This window comes from Anarhichas minor, unplaced genomic scaffold (assembly GCF_050575085.1).
Source record: "Anarhichas minor isolate MPS153535 unplaced genomic scaffold, ASM5057508v1 ptg000050l, whole genome shotgun sequence".
NCBI classification, from domain to species: Eukaryota; Metazoa; Chordata; class Actinopteri; order Perciformes; family Anarhichadidae; genus Anarhichas; species Anarhichas minor.
The window spans coordinates 123,252-145,959 of record NW_027466496.1 but is presented as its reverse complement, the minus strand read 5'-3'; the positions used below and the strand labels follow the sequence as shown (position 1 = coordinate 145,959).

The 22,708-nt window shown below is 44.6% G+C and overlaps 1 protein-coding gene across 3 annotated transcripts in view; it reads left to right on the top strand.

Moving 5' to 3' along the window:
* The window catches only part of LOC142971896 (outer dynein arm-docking complex subunit 2-like), a 40,428-nt gene that overhangs the window by 14,824 nt on the left and 2,896 nt on the right, over window positions 1-22,708 (top strand). For all 3 annotated transcript variants that reach the window (XM_076112628.1, XM_076112629.1, XM_076112627.1), the window contains 10 exons: window positions 1,632-1,778; window positions 2,157-2,366; window positions 3,403-3,636; window positions 3,961-4,071; window positions 4,635-4,789; window positions 10,579-10,759; window positions 10,874-10,935; window positions 13,249-13,363; window positions 16,885-17,073; window positions 17,337-17,558. In XM_076112628.1, coding sequence (XP_075968743.1) covers window positions 1,632-1,778; window positions 2,157-2,366; window positions 3,403-3,636; window positions 3,961-4,071; window positions 4,635-4,789; window positions 10,579-10,759; window positions 10,874-10,935; window positions 13,249-13,363; window positions 16,885-17,073; window positions 17,337-17,558 — 1,626 coding nt within the window. The remainder of the gene's footprint in view (window positions 1-1,631; window positions 1,779-2,156; window positions 2,367-3,402; window positions 3,637-3,960; window positions 4,072-4,634; window positions 4,790-10,578; window positions 10,760-10,873; window positions 10,936-13,248; window positions 13,364-16,884; window positions 17,074-17,336; window positions 17,559-22,708) is intronic.

Here is a 22,708-nt window from a genome sequence, read left to right as displayed (position 1 = left end):
AAAGCCAACAAAAATGAAAGCACATGATCTGTTTTCTGTTCTCCCAGCTATCACTCCGAAACATAGCTTCTTTTTTTTTTTTTTCTCGGTTGTTTTTACAAGGTATGAACCTCGCCTGCCGAGTCCTTTGAAGAGTGAGAATGGAGGAGACAAAGGAAGCCGTAGATCCACTGCTGTTAATAGGCAAATGGTTCACATTTAGGCTATAGCGCCGTGATATGGAGAACACATGTGGCCGTTATCCTGCTGTTGTCGGAGCGCTGCTTTGCCAGTGAGATATGATCAAACACCACTTCAGACATAGGTCTACACTGATGATCTGGCCCCTCCAACAGCTGCATGAAACAGATTACTGCCCCAGCCTTCTACATAGTGACGGGCTATTTTCTACTCATATGGGTAGCTGATAGCAGGACGTGTTACATTCTTATGTTCGCTTGAAATAATCCACTTAGGGCGGTCCTGACGGCTCAAATTGTTTGCAAAAGTGTGCAGCTAATAAAGGCTTCTGAAGCTGGGAACGGTAGAGGCGGCCTTGAATCCACTGGATGAGTACTCTAACTGTGGCACATTCAAACCACTGCAGGGAAGGGATAATATTTGATTGTTTACTTGCCAGGAGATTTTGGACTGGACGTTTCAGTGTCGCATATCAAAGCCATGTAGCAGGCCTAGAGTTACAGCAGCTAACTGTTGCTTTTGCGTGTCACGAGCTTCTGTTTTATCTGACTACCGATTTATTATTTTTCCCCATCCCATCTCATGATCAAAACCATTGGATGTCAGCAAAGTTTGTTATGCATGATACAGACTAAATATGGTGATATAAAAACACCATTGCTGCCTGCCTGGAAGGTATTTGAACCATCTCAAAGCACCAACCCGAAGACTGGTATTTTAAGTGCCGTAATGCTGTCAACATCCATCCACAGCTGGGACATTATGTGGATTTATGACTTGTGAGGGGAATCTGAAAAAGGACAACATGTATTTGGACACTAAATTTAGGAGAAAACACTAAGATAAAGTCCGATTCAGGATTTGCCCACACATGCAATTTAAAATCTTTGGGTTTATCTTTTTTTAGTGAACATAGTGTGGCAGTAAAACAAAAAAAATCTGTTTTCTGCTTCAGGGACTTGACTTTAAATCAACGATCAGATTCCCCCCCCGCCCTCAAAAAACTTGTTGACTTAGTAGTGTTGTAGCTACTGTTTCTAATTGCTGGGGTGCAGGTCTAACATGATATGTGTGTATATAACTACTGTCAAAAGATAATCTGCTTTTTTAAATGCTAATTCATCCTTAGTTACAGGGTTCCAGCGCTAATAGTGTTCGTTTTCATCTTCGGGGCAATGTCTTGGCGCTGTTGTCTGTTAGCAAGTTGTTTCTTTCCATCAGTGTTTACTGACACAAAGCCAAACACTTACCAGGATGTGGTATAGACAAAAAGGCCCCAGCAGGAGTGGTATTACGGGGGGGAAACAACAGAGGGAGAGGGAGGGTGGGGGAGTGGGGGAGGCTTGTATCCTCCTCCCTTTTCCAAATGCTTACTGTTTAATGTTGTCCTCCTCTCTTCCCATTTGTCTCCCTTTTTCATTCATTCATGTTTCATTCATGTTTGGCAAAAGGTAGGCGACCAGACGGCCACTGTGCTCACTCTGTGCGCCATGATGGACTTTAATTTGATGCAGGAGACGTGCCAACTGGCCATCCGGGACGTAGGTGGCCTTGAAGTCCTCATTAACTTGCTGGATACAGATGAAGTCAAATGCAAAGTAAGTAGCTGTGCCAAAGCTGGACCTGGATGGCCTGCGGGCATGAACAGAGGCGTGTGTGTTTTAGTTACAGAAACGCTAGTGCTGTGTCGAGAGGATGCCTTTAAAGACACAGGGTAGCAATTATTCTCCAGCGCGCCAAATGACTTGTGGGCGCTTTTTAAACCTGCTTTTATTGTGGCTTTTCGCCCTGTCTATTTTTAGTAGTAATGTGGGTGAATGTTTGGCTACTAGATATCGCTGTATGTACCCTTCGCACAGATGGAGGCCTCATGTTGGCATAGACACAACAGTTTCTTCTCCATAAATCATTTTTTCAAATATCTTACTGAGTGTTAAAGTTTATTGTGTGTGTGTGTGTGTGTGTTTTTTTTTTAGATTGGATCTTTGAAAATCCTGAGGAAGATAAGTCACAACGTGCAAATCCGTCGAACCATTGTCGACATGGGAGGCCTGCAGAGAATTGTGAAGATCCTGGACTCGCCAGTCAAGGACCTCAGGGCCTTAGCTGCTGAGACCATTGCTAACGTGGCCAGGTTCCGCAGAGCAAGGAGAACCGTCAGGCGCTATGACGGTATCAAAAAACTGGTGAGCATAAGCAAAGGCCATCATAAACTAAGGTTATTCTATAAAAATGTACTCAAAAGTCTCTGTAATCCTAAAATGAAGAGCTGCAGGAGAGAAAACTGCAGACCAGAACCTGATCTTTCTGTATTGATGTTATAAAAACGTTGTGTCCTACGATTGCAGATTTTCCGTTACAACACTTCTGAAAACTTTTTGTGCTAAACCACAAACACGTTGGAACCTTTGGGAAAACAGGATGCTGCCTTATTTCGATTTGATCCACATATTACCATTGCTTATTTATTCAAAGTGTAAAACACATATCCAGATTGCTGAACTACATTTTTGGTGCACAGCAATTTAAATTCATTCCCTTTTCACACTGTACGCAACTTTCCAGATAGTGGCCCATCCGTCCTTTTTCACCCGGTCTTTGAACAGAGCAGAGTGGGTGCCGTGGTAAAACAGATAGAATGTCCCCTACATCCTCTGACCTGCATCCATGTTTGTTGACAGAGAGATCTGTGATTAAAGCCTCCATGCCTTGTATATTTTCCTCGGCCCCAAATCGGATGTTCTCATGTGCAAGTCACTCACGGAGGCAGATTAATTTCACGCTATGAGACCACCTTTGAACTGCACTGTGTGTAATAGCTTTGCCTGCTCTGTCTCACTGGCCAGGAACTATGGATTAGAACCCTGAATGATGGCCATAAACCGTCACACTGGGCTTTTCAGGCTTAACATCAACATCTATCCTGACAGTTTTCCATTCCTAGCATCCCTGGCTGTTTCATCCTCGCAGACTCAGTGGTAATAGAATTTTAATTACACCCTTAATCACGGCCAACAACTTGCGATTCTCATCTGGAGCCCTCCATTATTACTCCAATCGACTTTTCAGAGTCCTTGAATTGATGTCAAGTTCACTGAGTTTGTGTAACTGCTTGTATGGAAGAGTATTTTTTTTGCTAAAACATGTGCGGTCTGTCTGCTTGTTTGCACATGTTTTTATCCACCCATCCACATGTTAGTCTTTGTCTCTCTCTCTTCTCAGGTAAAGCTGCTGGACTGTGTCCCCAACTTAGCCAGCCTGACTGCAAACCAGGAGAAGGACGTGGAAGTGGCTCGCTTTGGGGTTCTGGCGCTGTGGAGCTGCAGCAAGAGCACCAAGAACAAGGAGGCCATCCGTAAGGCCGGGGGCGTCTTTCTGCTGGGACGCCTGCTCAAGTCCCGACATGAGGACATGCTTATTCCTGTGGTGGGCACCCTGCAGGAGTGTGCCTCTGAGGTGAGAGGGGGCACATACTCTATGTTGTTGAATGTGGAACAAGTTGTCAAGTCTGATACAAGACAGCCTTATCCTTAAAACTATCATAAAGCCATTGCAGCAGGGTGAGCAGAATCCCAACAATGGTGCATATAAAAGAGATGTAATATGTTTATTATTAAAGATAATATATAAAATTATGAAATATTTAAGGGTGGGAGAAGTATGATACTTGCCATATGAAACCAATTAGGAGAACATTGGAATCATAAAAAACAGCACCGGTACATATGTGACATGAGATTAGTCCATGTTGTTCATGTGGTCTGCTAATTGTCACTATAGGAAAGCTTCAGGGTTGCCATTCAGACTGAGGGCATGATCAAGGACTTGGTCCAAAACCTAAGGAGTGACAACGATGAGTTACAAATGCATTGTGCCAGCGCAATCTTCAAGGTAATTGTTTTCCACACTTCTGTGCTTGTAGACAATTTTTTCATCGACCTAAAGTCTATAACAGAAATTAGAGAAAATTACGGAAACCCCCGAAAAATGAATGTGTGTGTGATCCATTTTCTGGTGATCCTTGTGAAAAGGTTTTGTCTGGACAATCTTTCTAAGTTTCTTAAAAGACATTTCATCTCTGTGAAACAGGCGATAAAGAAAGCAGTCGCGATGATCATTTTTCTAATGATAATAATCAGAGACTGCTTTTAGTGCCTTTTAGAACACGGGGTAGTGTTGCACTTCAGCCTCTATTTCCTGTTTCACGGAGAAAAAAAATAAAAAAAGGAATGATTATCCTGTCAAAACCGTTTTTTCCCGTTCTTAAGTCTTAAACACAGGAGGGAAAGCAATTTAGATTACACTTAGAAAATGGATCACCAGAAATGTTGTTCTCTCACTTTCCATTGAAGGGCTTCCGTAGAAAAGGAGAAAGGAGAAAGGAAAATCATCTTTCATACACTATGTCTCTAGATGACTTAATGTAGATCCTGACCCTCTCTTTTGCCTTGCAGTGTGCAGAGGACAAACTAACTCGTGACCTGGTGCGCAAGTACTCAGGTCTGCAGCCGCTGGTTTCGCTGTTGAGCAAGGCGGACAACAAGCAGCTCCTGGCCGCCGCCACCGGAGCCATCTGGAAGTGTTCCATCAGTATGGAGAACATGGCTAAGTATGCCGGGACTCAGGGTCTCAACTTATTACATCTTATTAACACATACACACACACACATATTAACGCCCACACTTAACATACCAGAGATACAGAAAACGTACTGTTGCCATATCTTTTGGGATGTGTTTGTAATTAGTTAATACAGATTAGTGTGCCCGAGATAAATCAATCATTATCCACAGGATCAACAGTCTAATGAGCCCCAGTGTAAAAGGGGGTTAATAGCAATGAGGCATTTTAGGCCAAGTCCTGTGCAAAGCTCTCGATCGTGACGGAACCATATCCCGCCAGATCCTCCATGTGTTGCAGGTAAGTCTCTGCCCGATTATCCATTGCCTTAGTGAACTGCAGGTGCGAGAGGCCAGCAGTAACAATGGATGGATGCGGGGGGAGTCGACATACATTTGCAGGAAATTGAGGGTCACAGAGATGAACATGTCCCTCAGGGTCCTGGAGAGATCCATTCACTGAGTGTCCAAAGTAGTCTGACAATTGACTTCCTCATGGACACCCAGGGCTGTATACGGGCTTCCCTGTAACCCCACCAGGTCCTCCAATCCTGATCTCGACCACATCATCAGGACATTGGGGTCCTTTGCCTCTGTGTTGCAGCCAAGGTGCAAAGTGCCTACGTCCTTCCCAAGAAACGTTTTCTAACCATAACGAAGTTTGGAAATGGGGATGGTACCAATCGAACTTGTGGAAAATATGTTTCCTGAGATGATGTGGTTAACAGCAGTCTTGCAGTATGTGAAAACAGAACACCAATAAAGGGTTCCGCCGACTTGCGTGCATTATGGTCGTTATGCCATCAGCACATATGTTACTTTTATGGGGGGGCTCTTATTCGTTCACGGCTGGCTGTGTCGCTTTTTCCACTCTCATTGTATGCTGCTGTCATATCTGCCTTTTCTTTACCATTGTTTCTGGTCAGAGTGATTACTTGCGTGAAATGTAAAGTTTTTGAACGGATTCTTTTTGCTTTGATCTTTTATGCGAGTCGAATTCAGTCTTTTCCCCCGTTAGCGAAGGCTCAAGTCAACGCGCTGATTTTATAGACTTCGGTGATGCGTTAGTCGGGGCCTGTTAGCATCGAACCAAACACAGGCATGTCGAAATAATCAGCCCTGAGATGGGGATTTTCTAATGTCAGAAGACGCAGGCTGACGGAGCCTTTAATCATTTGTCATGTAAAGCAGAGGTTTATTTAAGTGTCATTTGGCTTGGTTCATTCGGCAGTGACACCTCTGGAATGTCTTTTGACTTGTACTTTAGTGTCAGATGATTTTTAAGTCAGTCATTTTCCCTCTAAAATAAATAATGCCGGGGGACCGTGCCCTGGCAGCCCCATACATTTCCACTAGTGCTCCTTGAGAGAATGATTTAGGTGTATTTATTTTCTTATTTAGTGTGAGGCCAGGGGACATAATATATAACCCACATGCAGTAATTTAACACCTTGGTAACATGTGAATCAATTCAAAACCTATTCTCCCCGTTGTAGCCAAGAAACTGATAATACATTGTCTTTGAATCATTTTTGAGTACTTTCGCTGAGGTGAGATTATGTGAAAATGATTTTCTTCTGACTCACAAACGCCGCTTAGTTCAAAATGTGATGGAATCCTAAAAATACAAGAAGGAGCAGTAGAACTCAGGAGGATCTGTCTTCACTTCATATATCGTAACTGACAGAATGATATCCTACATTTAAAGTCTAAGTTAAGTCCTCCCAACTGGAACTGAGAGTCTGCTGCCACATCGAGTTAAGAGAGGATTCCTTTACAGGAGCAGAAGCATGACAATAACATTCCTTTAAGGCAAGATGGATCCGACCAGATCACTGTCTATTTAACTCACGTCATCAGAGAAAATCATGAGGGGAATTTAATTTATTTAAAGGTATAATATGTCACTTTTCAGCATTAGAATATCTAAAAAACCACAAGACCAGTTGTATGTATTTTATTGTGTACTCACATTATCCCGAATGTGTTCAACAATATTCAAACCCAGAGAAAGGTGTTATTTTAATAAAGGTAATGGTACGTTTCATTTGGCCTCCTGTCAATAGCGTCATATCCCCTTTGCACATGCGTGGTTGTCCTCCAGAAGCTGTCATTAATTGATTTTTAATTGAACATTTTGACCATTTATTTTTTCGATCTTGCTTGTTTTAAACTATACATTTTAACCGGATGAAGGATTTTAGTCATCAAACATCTGGATCTTAAGTTATCAGAGAAACAAGCTGAGCCGGGGCGACCTTTGTCCGTCAAACAGCATCTAAAAAATGCTGAATTTTAACGTGAAACTGTTTTATTCAGTGTTTTTATCAGGTTTTAATCACCTGCGCCGTTGTTTTGGAGAGAAGGAGGGCCCTGTGGATAATTTAGCTCCCGTTAAAAAGCTCCTAAACGATGAACACAGAGGGAATCCTGACCGGGAGACGCTGACAATGGCGGTGAAGACAACAACTCCCATGATCCCTCGCTACCCCAAAGACATATTGTGCGTTTACATTATTATCTTTAAATGATTAAAGCCAATGGCATGTCTTTTACTCTGAAGACGGTACACAAATCAAGCTTTGTAATATTTATTTAACATCAAATATTCTTAAAAAAACAACAGAATTGGCACAGATAGGGAACCCTATTGACTGCAGCTTGGCGTGGAGATAAAAGTGAACTACACTGTCATGATTAATGTGGCAGTTTAAAACACTTGCTGCCAGTACAGGCTCTCTGCCATATGTAATGACTTGTCACACTGTTGCTATGTAAAATACTTCTATTACTACTGATAATAATAATAACAGAAATAATTATGATGATGCCATTAGTCACATGTAAACCACATTTAGTGACACTTCATTTACAAACACTACAAAACAGTGTGTGTGTGTGTGTGTGTGTGTGTGTGTGTGTGTGTGTGTGTGTGTGTGTGTGTGTGTGTGTGTGTGTGTGTGTGTGTGTGTGTGTGTGTGTGTGTGTGTGTGTGTGTGTGTGTGTGTGTGTGTGTGTGTGTGTGTTATGTTTCATTTCGGTTTTTTTGGGACGATGTGGGCAGTCGAGTGTGAGTGAAGGTGGCCACCTCCTCCGGAGGAAACCGGCATGATGCACGGCGAATGTTTTTAATGCACACTTGAATGTGTAAGTGGATCTGTTTTTTTCGTACTCTCTCAGGCTTATTTAAATCACTTAGAATGTCGAGGTCAGGCAAAAGCTCGGGATGAAGTGACCGAGTCATTACTGTCAAAAAGGAAAGGCGGCTAATGGTAACAGGGTTTCGGGGGCCATGCGCTCATTTCAGAATCAATCATAAGCTGAGCGCTGCGCTGAAATGAAAATCATTTCGGAATATATTTTGCTACAGCGACAGCGAGAGGGAGAGGAGTGGAATTTTTTCTTTCTTTCATTAAGTACACAGTCAAATGAAACAGAGCTCGTGGCCCGTTGCAAACAACATCATTTTTTCTTTCATGTCGCTGATGATTTGCGTGGTCTGGACAGTATAGAGGTCCGGGGACCTCCACTCGAGACAAGTAGCAGCATGTGTTAACCATTTTCCTGATTAATGATGCATCAAAATGAGAGGTGATTGATGCCCCGAAATATAATTACATTTATAACTAAAGTGTGTTTGTTTAAAGACCACATAAGCGAGTGTTTTTTTTTATAGAATATAACAGAGAGGTCTTTACCTGCCAAGCTTATGTGTGCCATGAAAATGCCTTTGCAAAAGTCCTGCTTGGAAACCCTGAAACATTATTTTGAGCAGATTTATGGACACATTGATACGCTGTCCCTCGAGCCCGTATACCGAGGTGCTATGGTCACACAAAAATGCTGTAAAAGAGTGAGGGAAGAACTTCGCAATGGAAAGTCACGACTGCCAAGTCTCAAGCTGAATTTGCCATCGCAGTAATGTTTGGGGTGAAGATTGCGAGCTTCGCTTCCAATTCCTGACTACCCCACCATCTTACCTCTGCTCCAGACCTATGATGAGCCAGAATTACCCTTCCAAATGATACTTCTCCCTACCTCACAAAAGTTCTGTGCTCAGCCTAAGTTTCCTTTCAAATGAAATGGATCAATCTGTCCGTTCAATTTCAGGTTGAACGAGCAGCTATCTCTCTCTTCATTGTCATCGCTGGGTCTCTAAAATGTGTTACTTTCACTTGGGCCTTCCTCAAAGCCCTAGTTAGTACAAAAGGCAGCATTTTGGCTTTCTGCACTTAGTCGAGTGTGACTAGCATTGAAGAATGGGAGAAGGAAAAGGCAGACAATCAATCAACAAATCTGCTGCACAGAAGCCCCACTGTGGTTGCTTCGTCCTCCGACAGGCCTTAGCGAGCTGTGTGGAGCTCAGTGTTTGCAGTAGAAGCCGCTTCAGGCAGCCTTGTGTGATGTTACTCTTGCCATCACGTAATTACTCCGGCTGGGATTGGTTTTCACATAAAAAAATCCTCACGACTTACCGTTCATCTATCAAAAGTTTTGACTGCGATAACAAGATAATTCTACTGTAGTCAACTGCGGATGACACTTCGGTGATGGCATAGGAAACCCATTGTTTTCCTTTATGGTGAAACATCACTGAAGTTAACGTTGGCAGCTCCTCTTTTCATTAGCAGTGTTTTCACTCGCTAGAATAGGCTGTGTGTCGGTGGACACTCACCAAAAACCAAATGACCGTGGCCATCTACAATAGCTCACGGCCCGTGCTGCCAGCAACCGTAGCTGTGAATAAAAACAGTCGTAGACCTTAACTGTACATCAGAGGTTTGTTGAGGTTTTTTTGCAACCGCATTATATCCCTTTTAAATGTTTACTGTAGTTTACCACTCTATAGCACTGGCAAACAAGGAAAAATCACAATAAAAGAGGGAGGGAGAGTTTCCAAGCCGCAGCAAAGCTTTGGTTATGCAAAGTACGTACAGGGGACAACTGTGAGCAGCCGTGGGAAAAGTGCCGGTCACAGTGAGAGCTCTATGCCCATGTGGCTGAGGGCACTGAAGCTGCTACAGCTAATAGCATCTTTAGTCACACTGGTGGTGTGGCTCTAGGGATGGCTATATTGGCGGTCTGTTGGTCTGTCCACCACTTCGAGTCTAGACTGAAATAACTCAACAATTATTGGATGGATTGCCAGAGAAGTTTCACTGACATTCGTGGTCGCCAGAGGATGAATCTTAATGACTTTGATGATGCCCTGACTGTTCATCTGGCACCACGTTCAAAGTTTCACTAAATTTGAAACAGGCATTCATGGTGCCCAGTGGATATATCCGAACCTTTTCACATACGTAGCGTCACCATGACGTTGACATTTGTTGTGTTGAGTAGAATGTCCTCACAACTTGTTGGTTGGATTGACATGAAATTTGGTACATGCACTCATTTCCCCCCTCAGAATGAATTGTGTTAACCTTTAACCTTTTCTTTCGCTCCATCATGAGGTCAACTTTTCAATTTGTCACCAAACACCAGGAAAGACATCAGCCTCAGCTGTACTTTGTGTTGTGTTTGCTAATTAGCAAATGCTAGCACGCTAACACACTGAACTAAATTGGTGAACCTAATCACTATTATACCTGCTTGACAGCCGCATGTTAGCATTGTCACTGTTAGCATGCTGATGTTAGCATTTAGCTCAAAGCACCGCTGGGCCTGCAGCACAGCTGTAGACTCTTCTTTCTTGTTCCATCAGTTGATGTAAGAAATAAAACCAAACAACGTGAAGCGATTAGTCAATATCACGCCTGCACCTCTTCTCCACAGGTTTCAGGAGTACAAAGCCCTGGAGACCCTGGTTGGCCTCCTGACTGATCAGCCCGAAGAAGTTCTGGTAAATGTAGTCGGAGCCGTGGGAGAATTTGCCCAGATACCTGCCAACAAGGCCACCATCCGCAAGTGTGGAGGCATCAAGTCGCTAGTTAACCTGCTGATTGGAAGAAACCAGGCATGTTGATTTTTTTTCTCTTGCTGCATAAAGATTCATCTCATCTTCAACCCACACGTCTAATAGGGTTTATTGATCGAATGCATGTACTTTTTATTTGTGTCATTTTACCAGGCGCTGCTTGTGAATGTAACCAAGGCGGTGGGTGCCTGTGCTACTGATATGGACAACATGGCGTAAGTCTCCAACCAGCTAACGCGGCCTTTGACATTCAGAGTACAGTTTACACAAGGCAAACAGCCACATGTGAGGTGTCTCTTAAAACATCGTTAGTGGCTTGCGCACCGCCATTACTGAATCACCTCCAAAAACACATGTTCTTGTGTCATATGTTTTGATAAGGGAATGACACCAATTCCAGGATCTAAACACAGTATCATTAACCTGTCATGGGCTGATGCTTAAAGAAATCTATGTTCTTTTAAATTGTAATTATCCAGGTAATTTTCCCTTTCATCCTCGGCTTAATGACAGATTTTAAAAGCTTTGTTTATTGTACCTGCTGTGTTAAATATGGTTGTGGTGTAATTCCCAGTGCTTTACTATAGCTTTGTGGTCACTGTCAGGACTTGAGCTGGACAGACAGGCATACCTAACGCCCTACCCTGTCCAAGACTACATGGCTGGGAATAAAAAAACACAACACAGTGAACCACAGTCCAGAGCAGTCTTTGTTCTGTGTTCATTTAACCTCACCCTCGATATTGCAGAACATTGTGGAGCTTCCATCTGTGCCTCATTGCTTTTACAAGGCTGTTATGGACTACGAGATCCTTCTTAATTAGCACTGGACACAAACACAACTTAATGTCTGACTTTGCATTGTTACTTAGCTGTTAATGCTGCCGTGCGAGCCTATTACATTTGTTCAGAGGAAACACCCAAGGGGTTCAATAAAACAGCGAAGCATGTCAAAATAAAGCCACTGAACTTCACACAAGAGGCGAAGTGTTTCACGCCGGCTCGCCGCTTTCTCCGTGTTTTCTCACGTTATGTATATGACGGCCGGAGCGTGTCATTTTTCAGCCTTCACACTTGGCTGTAAACAGAAAGCTCTCATTTCAACGGCCGCTTGTGCGTTGTGTATGTTTTGTGGCGATGGCTTATTTTGAGACATGTATGTGTACAGTAGTTTGCTGAGCAATTAACATAACTCTGTTTCCGGCTCCAACCCTGTTTTTCCAGAACCCCAGTAATTAGATGGTATTTGGCGAGCCAACAAATATGATGATGATGTACACCACACAGTCAGCTACAACATTCTTGCCAGTTAACATGACTTCATTTTTTTCCTCTTATACCGCCTTCTGTTGATCAGCACAATCATTCCCTCGTCGTCATTCTGATGCAGGTCATCCATAACTACTGAAAGTCCCAAAAAAAGAGAAAGAAACGCTGATCGCTTTCAAGTTTTCCATGAAATACTCATGTGTTTGTTTTCATTCTTAACCAGTAGGCAGTGTGCGGTTAATGACATAGCGCTTCCCCCAAAGGATCCTGTGTAGCTACAAGAGTGAACACACGTTGTTTAATGCCTCCCGGGTTTGCGGCCTCCTCCTCTAATCCATCACTGTCAGCTGCAACTTCATTGCTAATCTGTTTCATACCTGCTTCATGGGAAGACGGAGCTGTTTTGGCGGATGATGTGACGCTTCACTTTTGTTTTCGGGACTGGATTTAGGAGGCCCTGTGGACTGGAATCTGATGTTATGATCCCTGTAGACTGATTTATGTGCGAAGGGAAGACAGATGGCGCAGGGGACGTCCCTGATGAGTATTCGCTCGTTGCCAGTCACGGAGATACTGTGATTAGGGAGTGTTTAAGTAATTATGACAGCATTCAATGTCGGCCTTGTTGGTGGAAGCACACATGGGGAACACGTTACATGTTATTTATACCAGACAACGGGTGCACTGTGGCGTAATTCTTTGGGTTCCCAGACCCTGACTGCACTTTTGACTACAGTCATGTATGCGACATGAAATAAAGTTCATGCCTAATTAAACTTCACTCAGGGCCCAATGAAATATAGAGCGACCTGTCTCTGGCTCTGTTTGATTTGGAAAGAGGTCCTCTTTTTGGCTCTGGTTGAAAAACAAGCCACCGACATAAAGTGTAAGTTTGTCTCACTTTCTATTTATACATCTGTGTATGAAGCACTATCCTCTGGCCCTGGCAATGCTGAGCATTTCCACGGAGAGTGATTCGAGTGAGCAGACAGTGGGTGAGTTTCAGGTCTGGAGAGGAACTGAGAAGGACTGAAGGCAAGTTGTGATGAAAAACAAATGCTGAAATCCATCGACGCTTTTTGTCTTGCCGCTGGACCAGACGGGAAACAAACATGATCAAATGAGTTCCTCTTAAATCGTTCAAGCAGATAATTATGCTTTATCTGAATGAAATCATAATGTAGTTCTGTTTATTCTTTCCTTGTTCATCCCTCCCTCTATTTTACCTCATACTACTTTCTGTCCCTCTCTCCCTACAGGATCATCGACGAGCTTGATGGAGTCCGTCTGGTGTGGTCCTTATTGAAAAACCCCAGTGCAGATGTTCAGGCCAGTGCTGCATGGGCCCTTTGTCCATGCATCAAGAATGCAAAGGTACATTTGTCTTCTGCCTCCGTCCTGTGTCCTGTGCGAGCGAAGCACACCAAAGGCACATAGAATGCCCCTAAATCAAAGAGGTCTGCGGGGTTCGTGTCGTTTCAGGATGAAGGGTTATCCCACTCGCAAAACAGAAGCCTGCTTATATCACCATGCTTGTCTCCTAAGCTCTCCCTCCAACCTGCTGCTGCTGGGAGGTTAGCAGGGGCAGGGCTGTGTCAGAGGGGGCTTACATGAACCCCGGGCTAATACGAAGCAGAGAAGCCGCCTTGGCACACTGACATTGGCCAATCGGGAAGCAGGGCAGGGAGAAAGACTTGAGTAATATCCTGTGCCGTGGCTTCTGATTTCCTCGCTGAAAAACTTCCCTCAACATGCTACTAGTTACAGAGACACAATCTACACACAGAGCACAGGGTACCAGATAGTTTCTGTGAACCCACTTCCCTAATGAAAACACTGCTCCAATGCTTTGCAGAGAAACGCACAACATGGTCATGAATACCACTTACAGAGTTTTGGAAATGCGTAGAATACAATTAAACGTTTGGAGGTCCATCAACAGGAAGCATTTTCTTTAAAGAAAACCTCACCACTGCCTGTTTGTAAGTCTTAGTGAGTACTATTTCATAATGTAAAATCATATAAGTCTTTTGTGTCTCCAGTGGGAGCTGGCCCACTCCTCATCTAAATTATCTAACACACCCAGACTAGAGATGTTCCGATACGGATTCGGATACCCGAACTTGTGTATCGTCAGTTACCAATTACCGATCGTACGGATCAGCTCTAACGTCATCCAAATCCACATGTACGCGTAAATCATCCACCCACCACCCCCCAGACTGAATTCTTTTCTCTGAATTAGAGACCTGCATGGACGTTTCACTCCCCCTCTACTAGTTCCTAGTAGTACTAGTACTAGTTCCTCTACTAGTTCCTAGTAGTTATGTATTGTATTGACGTATCACTGTTTTCTTTAATGATTTACCTAAATGTTTAGAGAGGCTGCTCTCAGTGATTGTAACGTTGCCAACTGCGCGCAGTTTTAGCACTGCAGCAAGATACATTTTACCTTCACCCAATGCTGAATAGAGCTTGAATGCATATTAATGTAGCCAAGCAGGACTGGGCTGCCCACCGACTGCTACGAGCTAATGTTAGCTAGCTCTCCTCCTGACGATTTCAACGCAGATTTGTTGTTGACGATGCAGCATTATCAGGGAAACAACAGGCTGCACGACAGTGTTTAACCACAGATGTGTAGTACTAATATGCATATGTGCATTACTGATTGGGCAGGATGTTCAGATCAGGTCGTGAGTGACGCGTGTTGTTGTTCCTGTGCAGCGTAAAGGAGCTGAATATGATAAAGTGATATCAGATCAGTGAATAGAATCGTGAACTCGCCGATATTGAAATCGAAACAACATTATCTCAGACTTTACTGTCAGTGGTCAGGTTGCATTGTGGGTAATGTAGGTGCCAGGATAAGTAGGAATAGGCTAGACGATATCTTGTTATAAGAGTGCAATGCTAAATCGGTGTAGTACTGTTTTAAAACATAAAAAACTCCTTTATGCCGTTGTCACAAGCCTTCAGCATCATCTTACTCAGCAGTGTTGTCAGTCAACTCTCATTCCAGTTCCACATTAACAGGTCTTTGATCCGCTGTGCGCTTGTATCATTTCCAACGACAAACGTAATGTTGTTCTATTAGATTATCGCTGTGATTAAGGTAAACAGCTTGTCAGTGGAACAATCTGGTTAAGTTTAAACAGACATATTGGGCCCAGACAGGTGTCTTTGGGGGTGAAGCTCTCTCTCTCTCTTTTTTTTTTTTTTTTCTGGCTGGAATTTCTCTGGCCCAGAAGTGTAGCGAAAATGATGCATGGCAACCATATGGAGCGAGAAGGGGGCGGGGGACGACTGCGGACCCTCCATTGAGCGCTAACAAAGTTTGACAATGTTTGTCTGGACGTCAGTGTGCCAATTTTGAGGGAAATTCATGAACATGCTTTTTGGGTGATTTTCCTGGGACAGGGGCAATGACAAGAGCTAAATAGTGCTCTCGGCCCGTGGAGTTGAGGAACCTGATACAGCTGCTTCGGCGCAGTCGTTATTTAGATAAAAACCCCATGTGGTTCGTGTTAGCAGTTCCATCGTGGATTTATGAGAGAGACGTGGTATCAATGCATCTGCTGGATGCTCCATACAGTGCTGCTGCTCTGTGCCCACAGGTCCACAACTTAAACTCATTTAGTACCATACAAGTACCGTACAGACTTAGTAGTGAATCATTCAATTATCTCTTTTCTCCAATCAGGGAAGTACAACCCTCCCAGTCGCACGTAATGGGGTGTATCATTAATTTGCCCGGACACGGAGTCGCATTTAGATGCTTGATTTATTTTTCCTTTTACATTATAGCCATGGACGTTATAGAAGTCTGATTGCTCCGGAGAAGGAGGTCAGGGTCAGTTCCCAACTTTGGCATGCCTCCTCTCAGCTTGAGATCACGCACAGCAGATAATGTGTTTTCTATTTCATTTCATCCCGGGTAAAGAGGAGGGGAGAGGGAGAGGATAGCGAGGAAGGCCTTTCCGTGTGCAGCCTCATAATGTTGCGGTTTTCAGATCTGGGGGCCCGTCCAGGCCATGAAAGAGATTCTGGCTAGTCTATCGCAGCTGGTGGCTTGAGAGAGCTTCCTCTGTCGCAGGGACTCCCGGGCCAGCCGACATCAGTATTCCTGAGGAAGGGCTTCCTGTGTGTCAGGGGGGTCAGCTCCTGGCCCCGGCACCCCCCCCCCCCTTTGACAAATTTCCTGTTCTATTTTCAAAGCGCTGAACATTACAGACTTGGGTCACCTTGATGTGTTCTCCCGTGGCTGGCGATGCGTTGGAGTCGTGACTTTAAAACAGTGGCCTGATGTGCCAAGCCGGCGTCTCCGCCGGCTCTTCCGCTGTGGTTCCCCCAGCGCTCCCTGCGAGCTCGTTGGTTTGGTGGGCATCGCCCCGCAAGTGGCTGAGAGGCCTGTGGTGCCAGCTGGTGCCATGAACTCAAACCATGAAGCCTCGAGTCTACACTGTGTTTCAGTCCGAGGCAAACATTTTAAACGTCACCCCTAAGCTCTAAATTCTATGTTGCCGACTTCATTATGACAAGTTAGGCTGACAGGAGGAGAGAGGTTGACAGAGATGTCAAACTTATTGCTTTGTCCGCCCCAGATCCACAACACAGCTCTGGTGTAGGAGACAGTGTTGTTATTTCTGAAAGCATCTGTTTTACACAGATGAAGATAGTTCTGCTGGTCGCTTTCCACTGATGGGACTTTGATTGTTGCCTGATGGAAATACTTTGTTTGTACTTATTTAGTGTCCTTTGTTTTGTCTGCCTTGCTTAAAGATGCCTGCGGGGCATCTCCTTCTTTCCTCAGTCATTACGCAACCTCCCCTCTTCTTCATCCTCCTCGTTCATTTTGACAGAGCACCGGCTAGTAACAGACTCTTTGATTGTAGGATGCAGGGGAAATGGTGCGCTCCCTCATCGGTGGGTTGGGACTGATTGTTCATTTGCTGAAGTCAACAAACAACGAGGTGCTGGCAAGCATTTGCGCCGCCATCGCCAACATAGCCAGAGACGAGGGGAATCTGGCGATCCTCACTGATCTCGGGGTTGTCCAGCTGCTGGCCAAGTTGATGATCACGGTAAGAACACTTCACTGCTGGAGAGAAACAACAAGGCTTTACTATTAAAAAACACTGTGGTTACTGTCCATATACAAATGACTGTCTTTACAATGGATTTTAGTTGGCCTTTTCCTCCTCAATGCTGCATAAACCCAGCTAATGAGAAGAACATAGAAGATTTTGCCAAGAGTCTCTTGCAGAGCTGCAGCGGAGCTTGTTATTCTCTGCATTGTAAAGACAGGCCGCTGGGGACCAATAGCTTCCTGTTCTCCTCTCCACAGACAGACGACAGGCTCCGTCACCACCTGGCTGAGGCCGTGGGCCACTGCTGCATGTGGGGCAGCAACAGGGCGTCCTTCGGTGATGCCGGGGCCGTGGCCCCCCTGGTGCATTACCTCAAGTCAAAGGACAAGGCGGTCATCAAGAGCACGACTGTGGCCCTGTACCAGCTGTCCTTGGACCCCAACAATATTATTACCATGTACGAGAGAGGGGTGGTCAAGGTAAGCTGGATTCATGGCGCCATACTTTTTTACAAAGTAGTTATTTATCTGCTTTATTTGGTGCTTTTGAGACTACATTTGGCATAATTACGGAAAATGCCCCTTTGGCCTCCCGCCCCACTTGTTTTAGACATGTGTGAAAAACACAGAGTAATAAACTTTGAAAAGCTGTGACTATTTTCAGAGCCTTTGACCGATGGAGCAGAAACAAAGTGGGTTTTTATTCGTCGGCGGAAACATGACTCCGCTTTCTAGCCGTCATGGGAATTCAGAAACGCAAACAGCTCAGTGTGTGCTCAGTGCCATTTCTCCGGTAGACCCTAGATGCCATTACAGCACAAGTCAAAGGGCTGTAGCTGGGGGTAACTGTTGCTAAGGTCGGTTCCTGGACATCAGGGCAGAATGCAGCGGCGATATGGTTCACGCCAAAGAGTCGGGTCAGAGCTGTTGAAGGCTAAAATAAACAATGCCCCCCCCCCAACACAAACCCCCGACCCTGTAAAGCTACATCCGCCAGCTCTCTTCATAGTTGCAGTTGTGTAGCGCTCCTCCAAAAAAGAAACAAGCATTGTTTTGTCTAACATTTGAGCCTGTCTGGCTGTTTCCATGCTCAGCTCCAGGGCCTGTTTATGTTCGTCTCTGACCGTGATGTGGAGATTACGCTGTAATTGATGTCTTGTCACAGATGATCATGTGCCCGTATTTCAGCATTTTGGGGTAAAAACACTGTTATCTCCCTCTGTAGTTTCACGTAGAAGGACTTTCACATGAGAAATCTTTTTGTGGCCGCAGCCAGTTTAAATCCTTTTCCCCCTCCTAAATAACAACTGCGACATAAATTATGAAGTGGTTATGCCACTGCAGCCAGATAGTTTTTTTCCCATGTTCAAACCTCTTTAGCCCGAGCGAACCCCAAATGGGGTTCTGGGGCTCAGAACCCCTCAAAACTCAAATGCGGAAAATAGCATGATTATTAGCCAGTAGCATGTATGTGGCTAATTTTTTTTTTTCGATGAAAGAGCAACGTGTGGACAACAACATCATATAAGTCACTTCTGCCACACTCCCAACACAGATATAGGGTACTCATATAAGCAGAAAAATATCGTGGCATAAACGCACCAAATCCTGGCCCGAAATCGGCGTTATGAGTACAGTAAATCAATGTTTGTACCCTCATGCTAACGGCTACCAAGTCATGCAATGCATTTATTAGCATTAGCACACGTGGCGGAACACGTAACTAACTTCTTTTTTACGATCCGTACGAACACTAAACCGTGGTGGGCGATCAAACGTACCTTCATGCTGAACTTCGCCGAAGAAAATCGTGGGTATGCGCCCAAGTTTTCTCAAAATATGGATAATAACGTCGCGGAATTTCCGTTCCAAAGCTGTAGTCATTGCTGCCAACTGCATACTGTTGACTTCCGACTTGTTTCCAGAATAAGAGCGGTCAAGGGGGCTTGGGCGAGTGGTCAGACTGCCGGCGACCGGAAATTTCCGCCGGGGTACACGCCTCACTTCTGGCAACTTTATTGTACGAAATCTTTTGACGATCACCACCGAATTTGGCATGAGTCTTCCTAAGCCTGTGACGCGTCTAAGGAGGGGTTGTTTTTGGAAATCGACCGAGGATAGGCTGAGATCCAGCCACACACACACACATGAAGTGAGAAAATCCTACAGATGACAGCCAAAACTGGCTCTGATGATGTTATGAATATGAATATGATTCCTATTATCTGTATTTGGATGTATTGAATCATATGAGTGATAAAGAAAGTGAAATATATAGTTATATAGTGTATAAAAGTACAATGTAAGAGCAGCAACAGCTGGTTCGAAAATGATGACCTCGCCTGACTAAAACCTCTTATTATTCACTTTGTTCCACTTTATTCCACTTTAACCATTTTGTAATAACTACTGATCAGTTATGCTATGACTTGGTAACGTTTTTAGGGATTATACTGCATTATTTCAATAACCTTTTATCAATGAAAGTGCATTTTTCCAGGCGAAGCTGAATATTTTCAATTTCAGCTGTGTAATTTCTTATTTTCCTATATTAACCAGCAACATATACACAATATTACCTATCTAAACTATCTCACAGGTGTTGTGATCTGATTATATCAACAAGAATTATTAAAATCGACCTTGTAGTTACAGAACTATGGTCAGTTTTGTAGGGCTATGCTTTTTCGCTCAGAGACCTCAAAAACGGCTCAGGGCTTAAGAGGTTAAATGGTGTACTTTAGCTTGATCTGCCGTTACAGTGTATGTGGTTCAACACTAGCTATAATTGGTAGCTGGACTGAACATTGGGTGTTCCGAAAGAGTTGTGTCCAATTTACAAAAGTCGTTAAGCTGGATGCTTTTTGTAGTTCGAGCCATGACAGAAACTGGACATGCCCTCTTTGTGTGTGTGTGTGTGTGTGTGTGTGTGTGTGTGTGTGTCTATATTTGAAATTCTGCATGTGTAGGGGCGTGAGTGTGTGTGACATGCCACCGTTTTTAATCTGTCTCTGTGTTTGCCCTTATTAATGTACCAGTTGAGAGTTGCAACACTACTCCATAATGTATTTTTGGACTTTTAAAGAGCTTAATCACCGAAGGCCACGTAACTGCACCAGCGTTGCAGTTGTTCTTAATCTCAGACATGGAAACACAACACAGGCTGCCTCATTGTTCAGTCTGGCCTCGGTCTCAGCCGGTCTGAGGAGGGAGGCCCGCAAACTTACCTGCCTGACCCCGGAGGAAACATTACAGTGTGAGAGCTTGTCGATCTCCTGGATTCAGTGTGCGCTGCAGTGTTCTGCTCCGTGATATACAGGCTTCTGTGAGAGAGAATGTGTTAAAACAATATCCCCAAAAGTTCTTGAATAGCTTTGGAGAGGGTTTATCGAGGATTGATACAGCGCCCTGTGTCTAATTTACAGCCCCGTGTCAAAATCTGGAACTACCTCTTTTGTTATTGCAACTGTATTTCAAAGAGCTTTTCTGTGCCACTGAGAAGCTCTCAAAACATGTTCACCCACGTGTCGTATACGATTTCGAACGAGCGAAGGTCTCTCTTACTCCAAAGTAACTTTCCTCTCGAGCACACTTAATGGTGTATGGCCCAGTCCCTTAAGCTTCACAGGGGGAAATCAAGCACAGAAGAGAAAGTATTTCACACTGGAAAACACATTACTGACCCGTCTCAGTTTTTTCAGTTCACCCCTTTTCAAAGCCTTCAAATATGGTCCGGAATCAATTCAATTCTATAGTATCAAACATCTTTAAATGTAACACTTTGGATTTGTTTTGGACACGACCTGCAGTCATTCACAAGTTCTCGTGTAAATCTTCTGCCAACATATTTTCCTGCCGGCCCCCTCAGATCGGACCTTGTTCAGGTGCTCGCTCTCACAGGAGATGCATACCAGGAGAAGAGAGAACTTTGTAGCCTGAGAGGCGAATCACCCTTCGCCGTTCCATTTGACATACACCCTTGGTATCTCGCAGTTTCATACGGATGTGCTTCATTTCGTGTCAGGTACAAAATCAACAAGCTTTACATCGCTCCCAAAAGGACTGGGGGATTGTTTGCCGAGATCGTAAATCCTTGTAGACAGCTTCAGCCGGCTATTTGTATTAAAGAGGCTCTTTCATGAGAAAAACTCTGTGAAGTAAATTGATGAAAATGACAAAATGCGGATGGTAATTTTCAAGCCAATGTATGCTAGAGTGCAAGCTTTTGCCAGATCCTTGTATGTATTTTGCATGAGCACACTTCTGCCCCGTTTGTTTTATTTCTCTCTCTCTCTTACACGGCCAGGACGTCCGTTGTGGGGGGGGGGGGGGGGACGACACACATTACATCAAAAGTGAGGTGAAGGAATAAAAACCAAGCCGAGCATCACAGCGTTTACTTCTTCAGTTTCCTCGTTGCTTTAACACGACTTCAGGTTGTGGGTGTGGTGAGCAGATGACACACGCGCCGTGTGCTGCCTGCTCTGTTATGACTACCGTGTTTTTGAGGTCCATGGAGCATAAAGTTTCAGAGCCTTTTCGACCTTAAGCCTCTCTCCCCGCCATGTTCTCCTGGTTGCAGGGGCTCAGAGGAGTTCAGGCTGAAACTTTCCCCTCAAAGTCATTGATTTGAAAGCGGCCCTCCCCTCCTTTTTCCTTTTCCTCTTTAGAGACACAGAGAAAGCAGCTTAACAGTCTCTGGCTCACTGGAGGCTGCAGGGAATGTTGTTTACCTTGACTTCCCTCACCAGCTTCCCCTCAGCCCTAGCTAAACACTGCTGTCTGTTTGTGCTGTTTGCCCTCCACAGAGGAGTCTAAAACATGGGGATGCTTGAGTAGAAGGGGGGGGGTTGATGGAGCCGTAATGGCTGTCAGACCCGCACAGGGGGAATTTAAACCTGAAAACTCCTGCAGGCAGACGCGGCCCGACAGAGCGCACTTAACACCATGACACCTCCGTGTGCGATAAGGTGCGCGCGTGTGCAAATGCAACAATATGTGCAGCCCTGTCAGACTGGTACGCCCGCCCCTCCCCCTCCCCCCTCAGCCAAGGGGGGAGGCCAAGCGCGGGGGGGGGGGGGGGGGCGTGTTCCCTTCCCCAGCTCCCTTCTTGGAGGTCAGGACTCTTCTGGAGCTCTCTGAAGTGCAAAAAAAACCTCAAAAACTCACGATTCAGCTTTTCAAACGTGGGGCAAGTGTTCATGTTACCACGGTCAGGCAATATCCAACAAGTGGCGTATTATGTTCCTAGAGATCCCAGCTGGGAGGGAAAGAGCAAGCTCGGGAGAAAAGCAGCGAAGAGAGACACGCTTATCTTAGCCTAGCCGTGCGCTTTCGGGAGACCTTATTTGGCGTCGTCTGAATAACATGCTATGAGGTTGGCAAAAAACGCCGCCTCAGGCATCCTCTCTTTTCACAAAAGAGACTTGTTTAGCGAGCTGCATGTTTTCTGGAGCCGGTGGATGCAAGTTTGCTTTTGGAGGTGTTTTGGATGCTATTTTTAAAAAATCATATAAAACCCGCGGGCAAATGTTTCACATCGCATTGAGGAGGAGCCGACATCTTGGACGGCTGGGAGAATTTATTCCCCACAAAATGTGATTATAATCAGGAGGAAGGATATTATTTTC